The sequence below is a fragment of the Polypterus senegalus genome, chromosome 6 (assembly GCF_016835505.1).
Source record: "Polypterus senegalus isolate Bchr_013 chromosome 6, ASM1683550v1, whole genome shotgun sequence".
In the NCBI taxonomy this organism is placed as follows: domain Eukaryota; kingdom Metazoa; phylum Chordata; class Cladistia; order Polypteriformes; family Polypteridae; genus Polypterus; species Polypterus senegalus.
In genome coordinates, this window is record NC_053159.1 from 115,440,342 (window position 1) to 115,458,993 (window position 18,652).

An 18,652-nucleotide genomic window follows, 5' to 3' on the forward strand; every position below is an offset into this window, starting at 1 on the left:
ATGGCATTAACCTTATTTAACGTTCTTCTGCTCTCTTCTTGTTCGTTAAGTTCAGTTCTCTTATGAACATATAGGTTTTGTTTTTTTACAATTTTTAGCTTTTGGATATCAAATTGTGTTTTTTTTTTATTTTATTCTTTGTTTGTTTAATTTAGTTCTTTTTGTGTTCCAAATTTTGCACCTTTTGATTTTGAATTGAGTGTTTGTTAACATTGTACCTAGGTTCTCTTTTATATTTTTGTTCTGGAATTTTCTCCTTTACTTGTTTAATTTCTTTAATTATATGTTTTCTCTTACCTTTTGTCATTCTTTTTCTCTAAATAATAGTAATTCCCACCAGTTCCCATCTCTGACTCTGAAAGGGATGACTAGACTAGAAACTTATTTTATAAATAGCAAAAATCCCAAACAATCATTAACATTCTGTTAACATTCTCTATGGATATTTCAAATTGTACGCGAATAAACCATGTGTCAGCAGTTGAATATATTGTATCACTTTAGAAATTGGCCTTCTATTCCATAGTTTTCCCTGACTAGTAATGCATATTAATCTACAGGGTGGGCCATTTATATGGATACACCTTAATAAAATGGGAATGGTTGGTGACACAAGCACACCATTGTTTTTCTTGTGAAATTCCCAATAAGTTTGATGTGTCACATGACCCTCTTTCTATTGGAAAAACACAAGTTGGATCCAAAATGGCCGACTTCCAAATTGCCACCATGGTCACCACCCATCTTGAAACGTTTCCCCCCTCACATATACTAATGTGCCACAAACAGGAAGTTAACATCACCAACCATTCCCATTTTATTAAGGTGTATCCATATAAATGGCCCACCCTGTAGTATAATAATATGTACAGAAAAACTAAAATGAGACCTTTGTTAGTAGAATGATGGGTCTGTCAAAACTTGATTTGAAGCATCTCTTTTAGTTATCATTTTTTAATATTCTACCTGGTGGTAAAATTACAACAAATTTGGCTCTGACCACAGCTTCAATTCAAGCCATTGCATATCTAGGATTGCACCACCTGGGCTAAAGAAAAGGCACTTCAACTCTGTTTGCACTTACTTCGTTCAGAATAAAAAACATTACTTTGAGGATTTCTTGGCTGAATAATCTGTGCTTTTTGATTGATAAAGCAGATAATTAATATCTGGATAGGTATGGCACTATAAATAGGGAGACATGTTACTAATTGTAGCTGAAGCTATCAGTCGTATGTACAGCAGCTCATACATGAAGGATGAATCCCCACCTAGCAAACTTGTACACTTTTAACTATTAAGACCTAATAGCCTAGAAGGTAATCCTAAGGTTAATAAACATGTACCAGCACACTGTGAGTGAAATTGTTATTTCAGAGTTTTCTTTTTGCAGTGTTATGCTGCTACTTATGAATACAAATGTTTTCTCATTTTAAGGAAGCCATTAATCACCAGTCCTTCTTCAGTCCTCAGAGGAAGCTAGAGAGGGGTGATGTGGATGCAGGCTTTGAAACAGCTGATCAGATACTAGAAGGTGAGTCTTGGACCCCTCTTTCTTATTTGGGTTGGGTAAAGTCACAACAGGAAAGGTGAGAACCATTCAGTTTATTAAAAGGAGTTGCGTTTGACAAGCATAGCAGAATTACACACTATACATTGTGTAAAGAGATGCAACAAAGAGGACATAGTATCTCACACAACAATACATTGTGTTTTGAGGCAGAATTGTTTCTTGTGAAGCTCAAAGCAACTCCGAGTGTAAGTGTGGGAGAGGGTGTGTCATGAGTGGAGTATGCAATGGAATGATGCCCTGTTGATGGTTATTATTTATCCAGTATCTGATGATGCCAGGATTGGCTCTGCTCCAATCATCTCAAATTTAATTAACTGCATTTAAGAGGTGTTGTGTTAATTGAAAAAAATGGTTATCAGAACGAAATACTTCCAGAAGATGAACCTCAACATTTGGATTCATTCCTCATATAAGGGAAGATTTAAAACTAATTAGCAAAATGAAAATTACTAGGGAGAATAGCTACATGGAGTTTTATCAATATTGGCAACTACAGTATCTGAAAATCAATGGAAGGAAGTAAGCAGGACTTGCGTAGACCTTAATGAACAGCTTTTACACATAAAGTTGCATATGTCTTCAAAGTGCAGCATGCACCAAAACCCAGAGAAGCAAAAAAATGACAATAGATAATGCTGTGTGAGAAGGTGACACTGGGAAAAAATGGCTACAATTCTAGGGGCAAGTGAAGTTGTGGGTTGTATCGAATAAAAGGTAGGAACAGGACGCCAGTTTATCATAAAGTAGGTTCACTCGCGTGCCCATGCTGTCTTACACAATTGCTAATTTTCTAATGTGTACTGTACATCTTTAAATGAAAGAGGAGAACCAGAGGATAAAAATGACACAAACATGAGGAGAAGAAAAAAAAAAAAACATCATATAGACAGAACCCTGAAAACAAACCTTTTACTATTCAAACCTGCAGTATATCAGACCCAGTCTATTCAAGCTATAAGGCAGAAGTGTCCTCCACTGTACTGATCTTATTCTGTTTTATTTTTTCATTCTGTAGGAGAAATTTATATGGGAGGTCAAGAACATTTTTACATGGAAACACAGGGAGTTATTGCTGTACCAAAAGGTGAAAGTGGAGAAACTGACTTGTTTATTGCAACACAACATGCTGCCTTTGCACAGGTAAAGGGTTCCAAGTCTGAAATGAAGTACCTGAACCTACAAGCATTGCCCTGCTCCTTGAAAAATCTTCACAAACACAATACTGTACAAAGGATTTTTTTTCCCCCCAAGTATAAACTATGCTGTCCCTGCCTTTATTTAACTAGGAGGTGGTTGCTAATGCATTAGGGGTTTCATCCAATAAAATTACCTGCCATGTGAAGCGGCTTGGTGGTGGGTTTGGAGGAAAGGTCATGAAAATTGCAGACATTTCAGCAGCAGTAGCTGTTGCTGCCTATAGGTAAGTGCTGCCTGTTTAGTTTATTTTATGCTTGTTTGACTTGAATTCTTTTTTCAGTGGACACATCACACACCTCTAAAAACATCAGCATCAGGAAGAAGAGCTTTGTTGACACTGCTAAATAGAAGAGAAGAATAATAAGAAAATTCTCATGCTCAAACCTCTTCACTTTAACTCAGAATCAGGGGATGTTTTACTGGGTGGCATGGACACCTACACAATCTTCAGCTTATTTATTATTTCAGGAAATCATATGCATACTGCCAAAGAGATGAGAATTTTTTCAGATTGTAATGAAATTTCCAGGATAACAAGACCGTAGTTATTTATTGTGGCAGCCCCAAAGAGTCATTGATTGTTACAAGCAGAGAGGTTTAATTCTTATAGGAATTTAGCCTAAACTGGGTAGACACACGCCTCTGAATGAGGAGCTTTCTCTGTTCTGTTGTCAGCCGCTGTGATGTCACCTCATACAAAGTTTGTTTCCTTGCAGAACTGGCCGCTCTGTGAGGTGTGTGCTTGAGAGAGGAGAAGACATGCTGATAACCAGTGGCAGACATCCATTTTTGGGTAAATACAAGGTAAGTAGAATATCACTGCCTAAAATTATAGTTTGTCATCACACATTCAGCTTAATATTACTGCAGTACTTCAAACTGACTATTACTCCATTTAGCACGCTCTGTTGACTTTTATAAATGTCTTAGGTCCTGCATCATCCACTTGCCTTCCTCCCTTGAGTGAATATCAGTCACATTTTAATAATAAAAAAAAAAAAAATTTAAGTATTTTTTTACTCTTCCTCCTTCTAGTCGTCCATATGAATGATGTCACCACTTCCACATTTTGGCGAGAGTATGCCTGCAAATGTGTATGTGTATGATGTCATGGCGGCCATCTTTTAAGGCTGTTCCATAAGCTTTCTTCTTGTCTGAACTTTCTTTGAAAAAAGGAAATACTGTTGGGTGACATCTCTGTGTCTAGTTAAGCCATTTTTTATATATTTATTTTTGTGCATTCATATACTATGTAGTTATTCTGGGAATGGCATTGTATGTCTTGTTCTTTGTAAGGTTGCTGTCACTGTGTATCTATCTTTGCATGGCCATTTTCATATTTCTTATACCTGTTATGTCAGTTGCCAATTATGTGACATAAAGATCACATTATATGCTGTGTCATTATATTCTGCCTATATAAGATGGCAGTGCCCAGCAGCATGTATATCAGTATATGTGGATGCTACAACTCTTGATGATAAACACTACATCAGATCTTCCAAGTGCATCGTTCCAAATAATGAGTAACTGTCACATGTTATTAGGATGCCCAGAAGCAACTGGGTGGTTGTTTGGCATAGAAAGGGAAAAGACAGGAAGATTAAAGAAACTAATCTAGCATTAGGACCTTTGTGATAATTATGACTATTATTCCCTTACTTTGTGTTTTCCTGTAATGTTCAGATGGTTTATTTTGGTTATTTCAACCCTAATCTGTTTCCTGACCATGACTGTATTTTCTCCTAAAACCTTTTTCTTCTGTCTCCTGGACTTTCTGGACTCCATAACAGCAGTGAGCACCTGCTTCTATCTAAGTGCTCATGGGAGAAAACTTTTTATTTATTTGGAGAAAACTAGCTTCACTAGAGATTTCTTTTTCAAGGTTGTTTTTGAGTTTGTTTTCAATTCTATTTCATTTTTATTTAGTCCATTTGTTTAAGTTGCTGATTTTGTAGATTTTTTTTGTGAATCAGTCCTGTCCTCTATTCACTTTTTCTTGGTTTACCTGTAAGAGACCTCTGCCTCAGTCTGGTAAATATGCTTACCTTTTTGGTCCACTTTTATGGTAACAACGAATAGGCCACATAAACTGTGTCATCTGTCTAATTATCTTTGTTTTAATTCTGAGATATTTGTTAGTGTAAATTCTGTTTCTGGGCAGCCTGCTCAATAGCTGTTCAGTTTGTTTCAGTATGGAAGGCTCACTCATTCTTAATTGCTTGTTAAATTATCACTTACAGGAGCCTTCCATGTGTCAGGTCTGCTTATGTTACGACCTGATCTAAAAATTGGCAGTCCTAAAAGACATAACTTGGAAATGTATGATCAAGAGATGAACAGTCAAGCAGTCAAGGACAAGTCATTAAACAAAATAAATTTTAATCATCAATTATCAAAATCAGTAACAACGCACAATATGTGGTAAAAAGTCAAAGCTAATGTTCTCAATCTATATGTTCTTTCCTCAAACCTGAAAATAAAGCTAACAAAATCAAGAAAAGGTCTTTTTGTAATCCAAAATTTGGATGTCAGTTGTAGCATGCCACTATCTTAGACAGTGTTAACCCAAAGATGTCATATCTAGCTATGCCTGTGTCATACATGACAATCAAAAGATATTGTTGCTATGAATAATTTGACTACAACAATGAAAACTTATTTAAATAGCGGCATGAAAATATTGGACTGACGCAGACCGAGGACTTAGTAAGACTGCAAGAAAAGAATGGATCGGAAAATGAAGTATTGTTAAATAAAGCAAGGCTCAGAACCAAGAATACAAATAACAGTGCACCCTAAAAAATAAAAAAATCAGATAAAAACCAAAGAGTCATTAACCAGAAAATTTAAAAAACAGCATTAGCAAAAGGGTTTATAGGAGCTTCAATAAACTTGGAAGAATTGCATAAATTGCAAAAAATACTCTTGTGCCAATGGCATCATGTAATGCAACTTCTGTGACACATCCTTTAGCAACCCACTGCTGTCTCATAGCAAAGTGTGTTCAAAATGGTGGCGCCAGTTAAAAACAAAATGGCAATGCAGTGAAATTAGAAAGAAAAAACAAATAAATGTCACTAGGCTCAAACAGTTTAATAAGAAAAAGCCTTGGAAACGTAGATTTATTTTATTTAAAAAGGCAATAAGAACACACTGTATGGACTGTAAAAGATGTAAAGGTCAGAAAAGTTAGCTCACAAAACATTTGCAGAACAAATCCGAATTTCAAACCGTGACTGCTATAGCATTTCCAAAAAGTCTTTCTTCTAAGTACTGGCAGTAATTGGTATTTCAATGACTTACTGAAAAATTATGAAACGTTGTAAGCATATCACATGGTCTTTTCAGTCTGCACCAAATATTCCTATGTCACTTGACATTACCCCACAATACTTGTCTGACTGCAACCAGACTCACCATCTTCCAAAAAGGGCAGGTGCACGCCAAGTTAAAGTTGGCTTACAGTTCTAGCTGGATCACTACTGTGAGAGATGTATCTTATACAGCTCTTCATTTGACTTTCATGTTCTGCTGTGAAAAGTTGCATTTTGTTCTGGAGGCTCAGCTGATAGCACAGGTTACTGCTGTGAGTTAAGAACCAAACACCTTGAAGCAGTCAGTGATTTGCCACCCATAGTATTACTTGTAAATTTACATCTTCTGTTTTCCTTGATTGTAATGACAAAATTGTTACAGACTTTTTCATTTTAATCTCCTGCTGAAAGCATTACACAGATTCTCAATTTTTACTTTGTGCCCTATGCTGCCATAACCTACCATTCCTCGGGGAGGAGTTAAAGCTTTAGATTCATCAAGAATTTCGATCTCTGGTTTTCGATGGATCTTGATGTTTTAGGGTCCCCCTGATACTGAAAACATCAATATCTCGATGATTGATGTGTGTATGTCTGTGTGTACTGTATATGTGTCAGTTTGTTGAGGACGGTCTAGATGTAAAATGGCCGGACCGAAAAATACAAAACTCAAGCCTTTTATGAGATGAAAATGTACCGAGTAGTTTTTGAGCCAAATTGTACAAGAGAAAGAGGCACTCCAGAGGAACCCTCAAAAACCGTAATTCTGCAATTAATTATGAATTCTTCTCGTCAATTGCTATTGTAATGACCTATTTTACAATCAGAACGATCAGCATCAGAGTGGTAAATAAATACTGAAATGTTACAGAATAGTTTGGGTAACTTGGTTCATAGGGTACAAAGCCTACTGATGCTCACAACCAAAATTTTTTTTTTTGTCAGGTTGGGTTTATGAATGATGGCACAATAATTTCAGCTGATATGACATACTACAGTAATGCAGGCAACACCTTGGATGAGTCCCAGTTTGTAAGTACAATAACAAGCACTTTTGTTTCTTTAGTTGAATTTCATTCATTATAACACATTGTGCCCGGGTGATACCTGATATATGGGGACTGGGATCTAACCTGATCTAATCTGACCTATGCCCTTTGAGTTTCTGAGTTGATCAGTTCTGATTTATGCTGATCTTTGATACTTTGTCAGATAGGCCACATAAATACACCAGTCTCAAAGTAGGTTAAGTTCAGTATAACTGATTACAGATCACAAAATGTAGCAAGTTATTTCAGCTTTGGAAAGCAAACTCCTAACCCTGTTAATCATCAGAAGAGTGTAAATTACTGAATTACAAGCAAATTACTGATCTTAATAAATCAACTGAAACCTCCATGGCTAGACAGATTTTTAAAGATTTTTGCTGTGGTGGCAAAGATGTCATTCATAATTTTAACTTGAGACATGTGTTGACTGTAGGAAGCATTATGGAATTTGTAGTCTGGAATATTATGACTTAATTGATCAGCTCAGGAACTTGGATATTAGAAACACATAGTACTTTGTAGATCATAGCAGGTTAACCCTGAAATTAATATCTTATTTAAATATCAGCCTTCATATTGACCACCATCTTAATGTAATCATGGATTAAATAGGAATTGGATAAATTGTGTATTTTTTTTGTTTTTGTTTGGAATAATACAATATGTACATGTTGCTCCAACTGATTGGAAAGTTGGAGAAATAGTAAAAACAAGTTATTTTATTTTGCTTTTGTACTGACTGCAGAAAAGGCAGACAGTTCCAAAAATTTAGAGTGAAGATCAGGATGAAGAACAGAGTAAAGGGAAGAGCAAAGGTCAAGGTCAGAAAAGAATATAAGAGATATGTCCAAGCCAAACTAGAAATCAAAAAGCAAAGTAAAAAAGCAGAACTCATTTCTAGAACCAGTAACAAAATATCAAAAGAATAGCCAGTAGCTAAGTTTTGTGCAATCTCAAATACAGAATCATCATCGAGGCAAGCTTTTAACCCTTCGCCAATTGGCCATGATGTTGTTACCCTAGATGTCGCTCCCCTAGAATCCAGTACTTGCCTAATAACTGAATCCACAAAATGGCAGCACCCTTTGTTAAAACAAAATGGCGTTCATAAAGACATTGAAATAAAGTCAGCTCCTAAACAAAGTTGTAAATCAAGAAAATAACCACATAATTCAATTTCTTGAGTATAAACATGTCAGAAATGGCACAGATTCAAACTCCATTCATAACATCTCTCTATTATAAAAAGAAATTCTGGAAAGCAAAAGCAAGGCGATGATACGTGATCTTCTCGGAAATTCTCGGTAGGCATTTAAAAGACCCGTGAGACAAAAGAGACTTGCCACAGAGCGTCTCGCGGGGACTGTAAACTTGAGACTTGGTGCCAAGAGATTGTCCCAGGGCCGTCTTGCAGGGAAGTGGAACATGAGATTCTTGAAAGACACACCCTACTTACCAAAGATATCATATAAGAGCACACCCATCAAAAAACAATCAGTTGCAGTAAAAGCACATAGTACACACAGATCCTGTGCTCTCCACACATATAAAGCGTATAAGGACAATACAGAGAATAGAGACCCAAAGGCATTGGAGAGAAAAAGAGGCAGATAAGAGATTATGAAAGCAGTCGAATTCGAAAGGCTCAAACAAATGATGGCGTGATACACATGCAGAGAAAGGTACAGAATATGAAAGTAGTAAAATTCGAAAGTATTGTAGCGTCCCAGCCAGGTTAAGGCCTTTTTGGTTTTAAGTGACTGTTCGGTCCGATTGAGGGAGGGTGGAGTACAGCACGGAAGACTGATAGCGGGGTACTGATTGATGCGGTAAGGGGGGGTGAGACGCGGGGGATGAGGGGTTGGAGCGGGTGCTAGAAAATTGTGTTTGCATTTACGAAATCAGCAATTATTCAAGTAAAACTTCTGTGACACTTTATCATGTCAGTCGCTACAGTATCAAAGAAAAGATAGAAAAGATTGCAAAACAAAAGGTGATTAATCATCAGAACCAGGTGTAATTGAAAAAATAGCAGGACAAATCGAGGTCAGAAATAAAAGACAAAGAGTAGACAACAAAGTCTTTTCGCATTCGCATCATTCAATGCACAAAACGTGGATTTACACAATAATGGACCATACGCTATGAGAATCTGTGGTCCTGGAACAGTTAAAGCAACGACAAGTTGAATTTCAAAGAATACACAATTCAGTCAGATGTATATTTATGATCATGGAGAAGCGATGCAAATTTTAACAGGCAAAAAGAAAGGCAATGTATATATTCCGCAAATAACATTACACACCAAAGGAAATCGTGGTATGCCATTCGTATTAAAATGTTTACAGAGTACCGTGAGAATAGATTTTGCTATGACAATCAATAAATCACAGGGACAAACCTTAGAAAAAGTTGGATTATTTATTAGAGAAACAGAAACAATAGTCACTCACAGGCTGTTATACATTGCGTTGTCACAATGTGTCTCCAAAAAATTATTGTTTTCAATAAAGCTTTTAAGTAAAAGTGCAAATAATGAAATTGAAACAATTTCAAAGAAAAAAAAATATAAATTGTATATCCAAATAACCAAACACAGGGGTTGGTGAGCGAATTGAGCAGGGGGCGAAGCCCCCTAGTTTTATTTAAAAAAAAAAAAACTGATTTTCAATATGTAATATTAAAGTTTTTGTGTTTGAAAATTCAGCTCTGAATGTATTACCAGCAATAAAACACTGGAATAAAATCCAAATGTGAAATCTGAAGCAGCATTTAGCAGCAACTTAAGTAATAAACAGTTTATTTTTTTATTTTAGTTGTTTTAGATGCTCTAACAAAATGTCTAATTTCAGCTTCTCTTAGTCAATTCGGATCATTTCAAATTAAAAGTTACTAGGTTAACAATAAAATGATGCTGATGATGGTACACATCCATGTGTGTGTTGGAATTAATCTGGGCTTTGGTGTCCTATTATTCAGTTGGTTTCACATTTGGACATATAGACATGTTTCGTCTTGTTTGTTACTTTTATCATTACTCTGGCAATACCATTTTGTTTCTTGTTTTGGTATGGTCGCTGCCATGTTGTATTGATTATTTGGATAGCCAGGGCTATATTACATATACTTGTATATTTACAGTTGCTACACCTACTGCTGGTTACATGATGCTAGAGTTATATATTATGTCATACCATCCTGTCTATACAAGGTGGCAATTTCATTTGCACTGAAAATAAAATTATTTATTAGTGTCAGTTATTGTCGATTTAAAACAAATAAGTGTTTTGATTTGTACATTGGGCGGCACGGTGGCACAGTGGGTAACGCTGCTGCCTTGCAGTTAGGAGGCCCGGGTTCGCTTCCCGGGTCCTCCCTGCGTGGAGTTTGCATGTTCTCCCCGTGTCTGCATGGGTTTCCTCCCACAGTCCAAAGACATGAAGGTCTGGTGCATTGGTGACTCTAAATTGTCCCTAGTGTGTGCTTTGTGTGTGGGTGTGTGTGTGCACCCTGCAGTGGGCTGGCGCCCTGCCCAGGGTTTGTTTCCTGCCTTGCACCCTATGTTGCTAGGATTGGCTCCAGCAGACCCCCGTGACCCTGTAGTTAGGATATAGCGGGTTAGATAATGGATGGATTTGAACATTTTCTAACACTGAGCATTTTTCTTTGCTATGTTTCAGATAATTATTTAATTTCATTTGTCATTGTCATTGTTTATCATTTTTAACGTGACATCATTTGGTTTCTCCTTGTTTTCGGGATTAAGCTGATTTGTGGGCCTAATGATCTGAAGACGTGTTGCATATAACTTCATGTACTGTATAAGATGGCAGCACACAAATGCACAATGTGCAAGCTTCTGGACAAAGATTCATACTCTGCTCAACGAACAATTAGGGACATTTTTTCTGCTCATTTTGAGTCTTGTCTCTTATTTTCATGTTTTGTTTTTTTTTTTTTGTTGGAGTTTTGGACTTGTGTCTGTCTTAATGACTATTTTTAGATTTCGCCCTCTAAACTTTTTTTTTTTATTGCTTATTCCTTCCTCAGATAGTCCTGCCTTATTTCAATTCAGTCAACAATATTTTGACTTTGTGCAGTGTTTCTGGCTTTGGATATCAGTTCTTCTCATCTCTTTTGGTCTTCTGACTCCTGCCTGTTATTAGACTATGATTTTTGCTGCTTCTTCTATCATATGGTCATTTTCTTTCTGATCTCTATGCTATGCACTCGACACCTTACTATTTGACAGAGTGTTCATAATATTTACATATTCCAGTTAAAAGGATATCTGTGGTATGTGAGAGTCAAAGAATGGAAATATAAATTAAAATATAAAAAATGGCAAAAATAAATGAACCAATAATCTAAGCTAATGCTTGTAAGTACAGAGTCCTTTTGAAATCTAAACAGTTGTTGCACACCATTTCTTCATTAAAATTGGTCTTTGTATTCCTATGCTTTTTATTATCTTTGTCCTTGTCTAATTGGTATCAATACAGACAACGTCAACCTACTTTATCATTTATACATGTATTAATGAACCTTTTAAATAAACAAGCTATTCCTACTTACTTGTGCTTGCTCTTGATATTCATGTTTCATTTGAGATTTTTGTGCTTTTTGTGCTAATGATCACTTCATTTTTTTATGAAACAATGTTCCACAGATCATTGAAAAAGCATTGCTACACCTGGACAATTGTTACAAAATTCCAAATCTTCGAGGCCGTGGCATCATGTGTAAAACCTACTTGCCATCCTACACTGCCTTTCGGGGATTTGGTGCTCCGCAGGGTCTCATGGTGATTGAAAGTGTCATAAATGAGGTGGCTGCCAAGTGTGGCCTTCCAGCAGAAGAGGTGGGTATGGAAATCCTGCTACATTAAAACTAAGTTAGTCTGTACAGAGAAACCACAGTGCTGTAAGACTGCATGTTCGGTGATCTTTCACATAGTAGTTTAGCAACATGGTGATGATTTATAGATTAAGGAACCTGGATTCAATTCCCAACCAACAAATTTGAATATGGAATTTGCAAGTTCTTCACAATCTCCATGTAAAGTATTGTTTTTTTTCTCATATGTCAAAGTTATACTAATTGGCAGCTCTAACTTGGCCTGTATGAGCATGTATAATTATGCTGGTGACTTATCCAGAGTTAGTTCTTTCCTTGTGCTTAATGCTGCCAAGATAGATTTTGGGCCTCTAAGAATCCAAGCAAATTCATTCAATGGATCTTTAACACTGCACACTATCACTAAATGCTTTTTATTAAAATTAGTATTACAGTAGAAACAATGCAATATACAATAATTCACAGAAAAGATATAGCAGTAACATCAATGGAATAGTACAAAGATGCAAAGGTGAGACCAGTTCAAAAAAGGAATTGGCACAGGCTAAATTATAGCTTTGAATGGGTCAAAGGTCCAAAATAGACACAGAAAAATTGACTTTATTCTGCTTCATGATTGTTTTGCTATATTTCAGGTACGGGAGATCAACATGTACAAAAATGAATCGCACACCCATTTCAGGCAATCCTTTGATGCCAGCAATATGGTGCGCTGCTGGAATGAATGTTTGGAGAAAGCAGTCTACCACCAGAGAAGGCAAAATATTGAGGAGTTCAACAAACAGAACCGGTGGAAGAAGCGTGGCATATCAGCAGTGCCTATCAAGTTTGGCATCGGCTTCTCTAAAGGGTTCTATAACCAGGTCTAGTAAATGATGTTTTCTAAAGTCCTTAATATAGTCCAGGTTTGGTCCTCAATGCTTAATTCTGTCTGTTTCCCATGTCATTGGTAGACAGAAGGTGAACATGTAACTGTGCCAAAACATTATTCGTTTTGTACCAGAGAAAAGTATCTTTGGAATATTTGTATTGTATGTCTTACAGTTATTACATTAACAAGTATTTTTATTGCCTTTTACATTGTTTTTCAGACTTTATTACAAAGATTTTTTTAGGATTTGAGACATTTGAGTATTGTGGCCATATATAAAACATTTAGCAGACTGAACAGATGTGAAGACAGGAAAATTACATTGTAATAATTACAAAATAATGGAGACAATCGTTAAAACTAAGATGCAAAATCAGATTTCCACTTTCTACATGTTGAGGGGCAGCCAATGTGTGTTCATACAAGTAATATAATAGTTCAGCAATATCTGTTAATTTTATACAGGAGCCAAAAATCATCTACTAGCTTAAAACAATCATTATGTTCCTTCATGTTCAGCATGGTTTGAATAAGATAAGCCAAGATATACTGCTAAAACACAAGCAACAGAATCCCAGGGTGCAAAGAGAAGGAAAACTGTGTTTGCTCAACCAAACAATGACACAACAGACTTTAGAATCTCACTAAAACAGAGCTATAGTAGATTTTTGTGTTTGAGAGATGTACACCTCTGTATTATCAATCTCATTGGGACAAAGCTGTAATGCGGAAATGTAAATTTATACTGTGAACCAAGGAGCAACTTTGTATCCCTAATGATTAAAAAGGATTACATAAAGGTCCTCTTCATATACAAAAATAAAAATGATTACCGTTTTCTGGAGAAACACCTTCTTTATCCATGTTCTGTAAATGATTGCACATCTTTTAGTTTGGAAATGGTGAAAGAGTGGTCATACAATAAAAAGATGGATCTTTGCTGTTTAATGTAAATAAAATAATGTAAATATAACAACAAACATAACAAACTAGTTATGCTTTCGAGACCACACAAAATTCAATAAATTGTGAGATGTAACTGGGGGTTCTTTAATCATTCAGACCTGCATATGTGCTTATACAATGTGGAAAGGATGTTTTATGTATGCAAAGTTCATTATTCAGAATTGAAAATCTTATAAATATATTCACACAATGTAAGATTTTGAAATTAAAGTACAAGATAAAATAATGCTGCTTAGTGCAGATTTAGTGTGGTGCTTAAGTCAAGAGAGAATATACTTAAACTATTTAACACTACTCAGTTCTGAGACTTCCTGGGGACAGCAGAGAGTTGGATGTTGGCCAAGTTGCTGACTTTAATGAACAATGCCCTCCACTCTATGCTTGACACCGTAACCCACTTGCGGAGCTCCTTACTCTCCCACTATGCATCAGGGAGTGCTGTCACAGATATTTTGTACCAGCTGTCATTAGTTGATAAAACCTTAAAAAACCTGTTATGACATTTAATATCCATCCTTCCATCCATCCTCTTCCGCTTATCCGAGATCGGGTCGCGGGGGCAACAGCTTGAGCATAGATGCCCAGACTTCCCTCTCCCCGGCCGCTTCTTCTAGCCCTTCCGGGGGAATCCCGAGGCGTTCACAGGCCAGCCGGGGGACATAGTCCTTCCAGCGTGTCTTGGGTCTTCCCCAGGGCCTCCTCCCAGTTAGACGTGCCTGGAACACCTCACCAGGGAGGCGTCCAGGAGGCATCCTGATCAGATGCCCGAGCCACCTCATCTGACTCCTCTCGATGCGGAGGAGCACCGGCTCTACTCTGAGCCCCTCCCGGATGATCGAGCTTCTCACCCTATCTTTAAGGGAAAGCCCAGACACCCTGCGGAGGAAACTCATTTCAGCCGTTTGCATTCGCGATCTCGTTCTTTCGGTCACTACCCATAGCTCATGACCATAGGTGAGGGTAGGAACGTAGATCGACTGGTAAACTGAGAGATTTGCCTTACGGCTCAGCTCCTTTTTCACCACGACAGACCGATGTAGAGCCCACATCACTGCGGACGCCGCACCGATCCGCCTGCCAATCTCCCTCCCAACCCTTAGAGGGCACTCCACCCTTTTCCAGCGACATTTAATATGTTAATTTTAATTTGATTTTGGACATACAGTATGTATTTACTTTATCTTACTGATTTGTGTCAAGTGTATTCTGTGTAGCTTTTCTGAGCTGGCTGCTATAACATTGCAGTTTTCCTTTGGGATCAATAATCTGTGTAGGTTTAGTTTTCATCAATAAAAAGTGCATCATGGTACTAGAGAAAGTCTACTGAAGACTTTGTGGAACAGCAGGATGTGAGAGATGAGGTAAGGCTGAAGTAGTTGAGCTTTTTTTTTACATTATACAAACAGAGACAAAGAAAAGGTATAACAGAAGAATTTTAATTCTTAAGAAGAATAAGGAAAGTGTGTTACCGTTAATGCTTTAAAGGAGACCTCCATCTTTATTATATCAAACCTTATTATATCCATATCTTTATTATACACTTACTGTTATATTTGTTTCTAGGATTTTTAATAATTTAACTCAAAAATTCTTCTTTCCTAAGTGATCTACAAAATTCTATTAGCAAATGGTGGCATTGCATCTCCATAAAAATGTTTTTTATAATGTCAGTGGTTTTAAAAAGAAACGAATACCCATGTAGCACCAAGCAAAACTCTTTCATCTTCTGCTTTATATGTTTCTTTTATGCTTTCAAAATGTGGGATCTGCTGTTGATCCTTAAGATGCAAAGTAAGGAGTAAGAATATGAGTGCAGGCTGACATTTCAGTACATATTAATAATTTTCTTCCTTCATTTCTAAATGTAAACAATAGGCAAATCATTTAATCTTATGCATAGTATGCCAACATCCAATGTACAGTATAGTTAAGAGGCAGAGGTTTGTTACAATAATTGAAAAACTTTTCTTCCAAGGGTGATCTAAAAAGTATTTGATTATTTTTAAATTAAAAAGAACAGAGAATACTGTAAAATGAATTGTACAGGACATTGTGATGGTTTTAAAAATTGTTTACTGCTGTCTAAACTATTTAATGTTAGGGTTTTCTGATGGCAGCTGTAACAGATCTATTAGTTATTTATCACTACTTCCATAAAACTAACTAACCGAGATAATGATCTTATTACGAATAATGCAAAACTTAGGCCTTTACCACAATGTTTAAGTCATATTATGTATTTTTTCAAGAGTTTTGCTAGTGTTTTGTCTAGTTCTAGTGCTTTTTGGGTTTATTTATTTGCTTGAAGTTCTCAAGATAGGCTACCATAACATGTCCACATTATAACACATGACAACACTTCTTCTATTTTATGCACAACAGTGATATCAGCAAAACACAAGTGACTTAACTGAATGTGTAAACAAACATGAATTTAATAAATGACAAAAATTCCTTTAAAAATATTACTGTGCATGTGGCATCTTATTTTATCAAGCTCTGACAATGCTCAAACAACTGTTTGTTCGTGCATTTGCTTTGCTTTACTGCTTTGGACTGAATTCAAACCCAAACTTAAGCATCAAAAGATCACCCTTTAATACAAGAATACACTGAGAGATCACAGAATGAATCTCAATGTTAAAGATTCAGACAGATATTTAGATCTTTACATGAACTTGTAATGAATAGATCTTTTCCATTTTTTCGAGCAGATCACAGACATCTCTGAAGAGTCATAACCTACCATTATCCTTGTCATTTTATTGCCTGTCCCTATACTTTAATATAACTTAATAGTTTCCCCCCTGGCTCCCAATCAAAACATTCCTGTCCTTTGGAGATGTCCTTTATTCAGAGGGTCACAAATTATGTGTTATCTCTTTCTTACAAAGAAAAAAATAATTGTAATGCTGCCTAATGATGTCTACCAAATTCTTTCTCTATAGGGAGCAGCACTTATCAATGTCTACAAAGATGGATCAGTATTGCTCAGTCATAGTGGCACAGAGATGGGCCAAGGGATCAACACCAAAATGATACAGGTTGGAGCTTATCTCATGCTCTTCCTAACTCCAAGCAATGCTTTTAAATGAGTCGTGAAGTTTAATTGTTCTTTTGCTTTCTAAGATTGCCAGTCGAATCCTGAAAATCCCGCAATCCTCCATCTATATTGTCGAGACCAGCACAGCCAGTGTACCAAATGCAGCACCTTCTGCTGCTTCCTTTGGCAGTGATGCAGTAGGCATGGCTGTTAAGGTGAGTGCCTCTTTTTAGTGCCATTACAGAGAGAATCCTGTTCAATTCAGACTGTAAGGAGTGAGAATTTTACACATACCTGAATTTTAAACATACCTTAATGCTTTATATCGCACGTCTACAGTGAGAATGTTGAACTCTTACACAATCAAAATTTAGAACTAAACATAGAAAGATGAATGAACCCGCTGCACCAAGAATCCATTAAGCCATTCTTTTATTAAATCTCCAGAGGACAGAGTGCCAGCTTATCATGCGCATAGCTTTATTCACAAACAGTGGGCCAACTTACAATCCCTACCTATCCTAATGTGCAGCATGGCAGCACATACTTTAGTATGGCTGCCTTGCAAATTCCATTTCTTCTCCTTTGTTCCAAAGATATGTAGAATTTACTAAGTGGGTAGTCTAAACTGGCCCAGTAACAATGAATGTGTCCTGTGATGGACCGATGCCCTATCCAGAGTTGGTCACCCCTCATATAGGTGTCGGCTCCCCATGACCCTGAAGTGAATAACTGAGTAAGAAAACGGAGGGGAAGACTTTTCCTAGTTGTGAAATCAAAATGAAGCCTTCAGGTGTCTAAAGCTGGCCATTAAATATTAATAAAGGAACCCTCTCATCGATGTGAGCTCTGTCTTGTTCTTGGGTCTGGGATGAGATTTCACAGCTGCTTGTCTTTTTATTGTCAGGATGCCTGTGAAAACATGATGAACCGCCTTCAGCCCATCATGGAGCAACACCCCAAGATGTCCTGGGAATATTGGGTGCGTTTTGTGAGCTTCTGCTGTCTGAAGTGGTGATGATGCCTGCACACATCTGTATCTGTGCAGGTCATGACAACCCCCAGTAATAAGGTTATAGACAGGGGGCAGGTAGTGGCATAGGTTTTTATAATAATGAATTGAAAGTCAACAAAGAGAAACTTTTCATTGTTAACACATAGTGTCCAGATATAGTGTTAACGTCATTTTTATGATATTGTGGCTTACCATTATGTTTAATGTTTATCCTTAGGTTACCTCTATGTCCTGCATTGGTTTACCTGGGTGCTTCCATATTGTTGATGGCAAAATCAGCCCTAGCTAACCATATGAATTCATGGTGACTCCATACATGACATTATCACAGTGAAGTTACAAGAGATGCTGGTGTACAAATACTCGCATTCAAAGTTTGCATCAAAACAAAGGAAAGACATGCAATTGTCCTGCACATTAGTCTTTGGGGAAAAAAAGAGGCAGTACAGTTTTATTTAGTATTGACTTGGTAAAAAATGTAGACAATGAATTTGAATTAATGTTTTGTTTTTCATGACTCAGTCTTTTTGATTCTTGTGAAAATTACGTTAGTGTTTTTCTGCTTCTGCTCTTTTACTTTATGACATTTTTCTGTTCACATTATTATTAAACAAGGTTCATTTTGACATAATGTACAGCATTGTATACTAAACCGGTATATATGCTCCATTTCAGGACAATCAGCCTTTCACCCTTCCCCATACAAATACTTTTCTGGATTTTTTGCCTGACCAAATTATAGTTTTTAGATGAACATCCAGTGT

At 36.7% G+C, this 18,652-nt stretch overlaps 1 protein-coding gene across 1 annotated transcript in view; it reads left to right on the plus strand.

Moving 5' to 3' along the window:
* LOC120531432 (aldehyde oxidase-like) overlaps window positions 1-18,652 on the plus strand; it is a 68,742-nt gene that overhangs the window by 41,609 nt on the left and 8,481 nt on the right. The window contains exons 20-29 of the mRNA XM_039756850.1: window positions 1,438-1,534; window positions 2,589-2,713; window positions 2,860-2,993; window positions 3,487-3,574; window positions 7,033-7,119; window positions 11,806-11,997; window positions 12,629-12,856; window positions 16,779-16,874; window positions 16,960-17,088; window positions 17,781-17,855. Coding sequence (XP_039612784.1) covers window positions 1,438-1,534; window positions 2,589-2,713; window positions 2,860-2,993; window positions 3,487-3,574; window positions 7,033-7,119; window positions 11,806-11,997; window positions 12,629-12,856; window positions 16,779-16,874; window positions 16,960-17,088; window positions 17,781-17,855 — 1,251 coding nt within the window. The remainder of the gene's footprint in view (window positions 1-1,437; window positions 1,535-2,588; window positions 2,714-2,859; window positions 2,994-3,486; window positions 3,575-7,032; window positions 7,120-11,805; window positions 11,998-12,628; window positions 12,857-16,778; window positions 16,875-16,959; window positions 17,089-17,780; window positions 17,856-18,652) is intronic.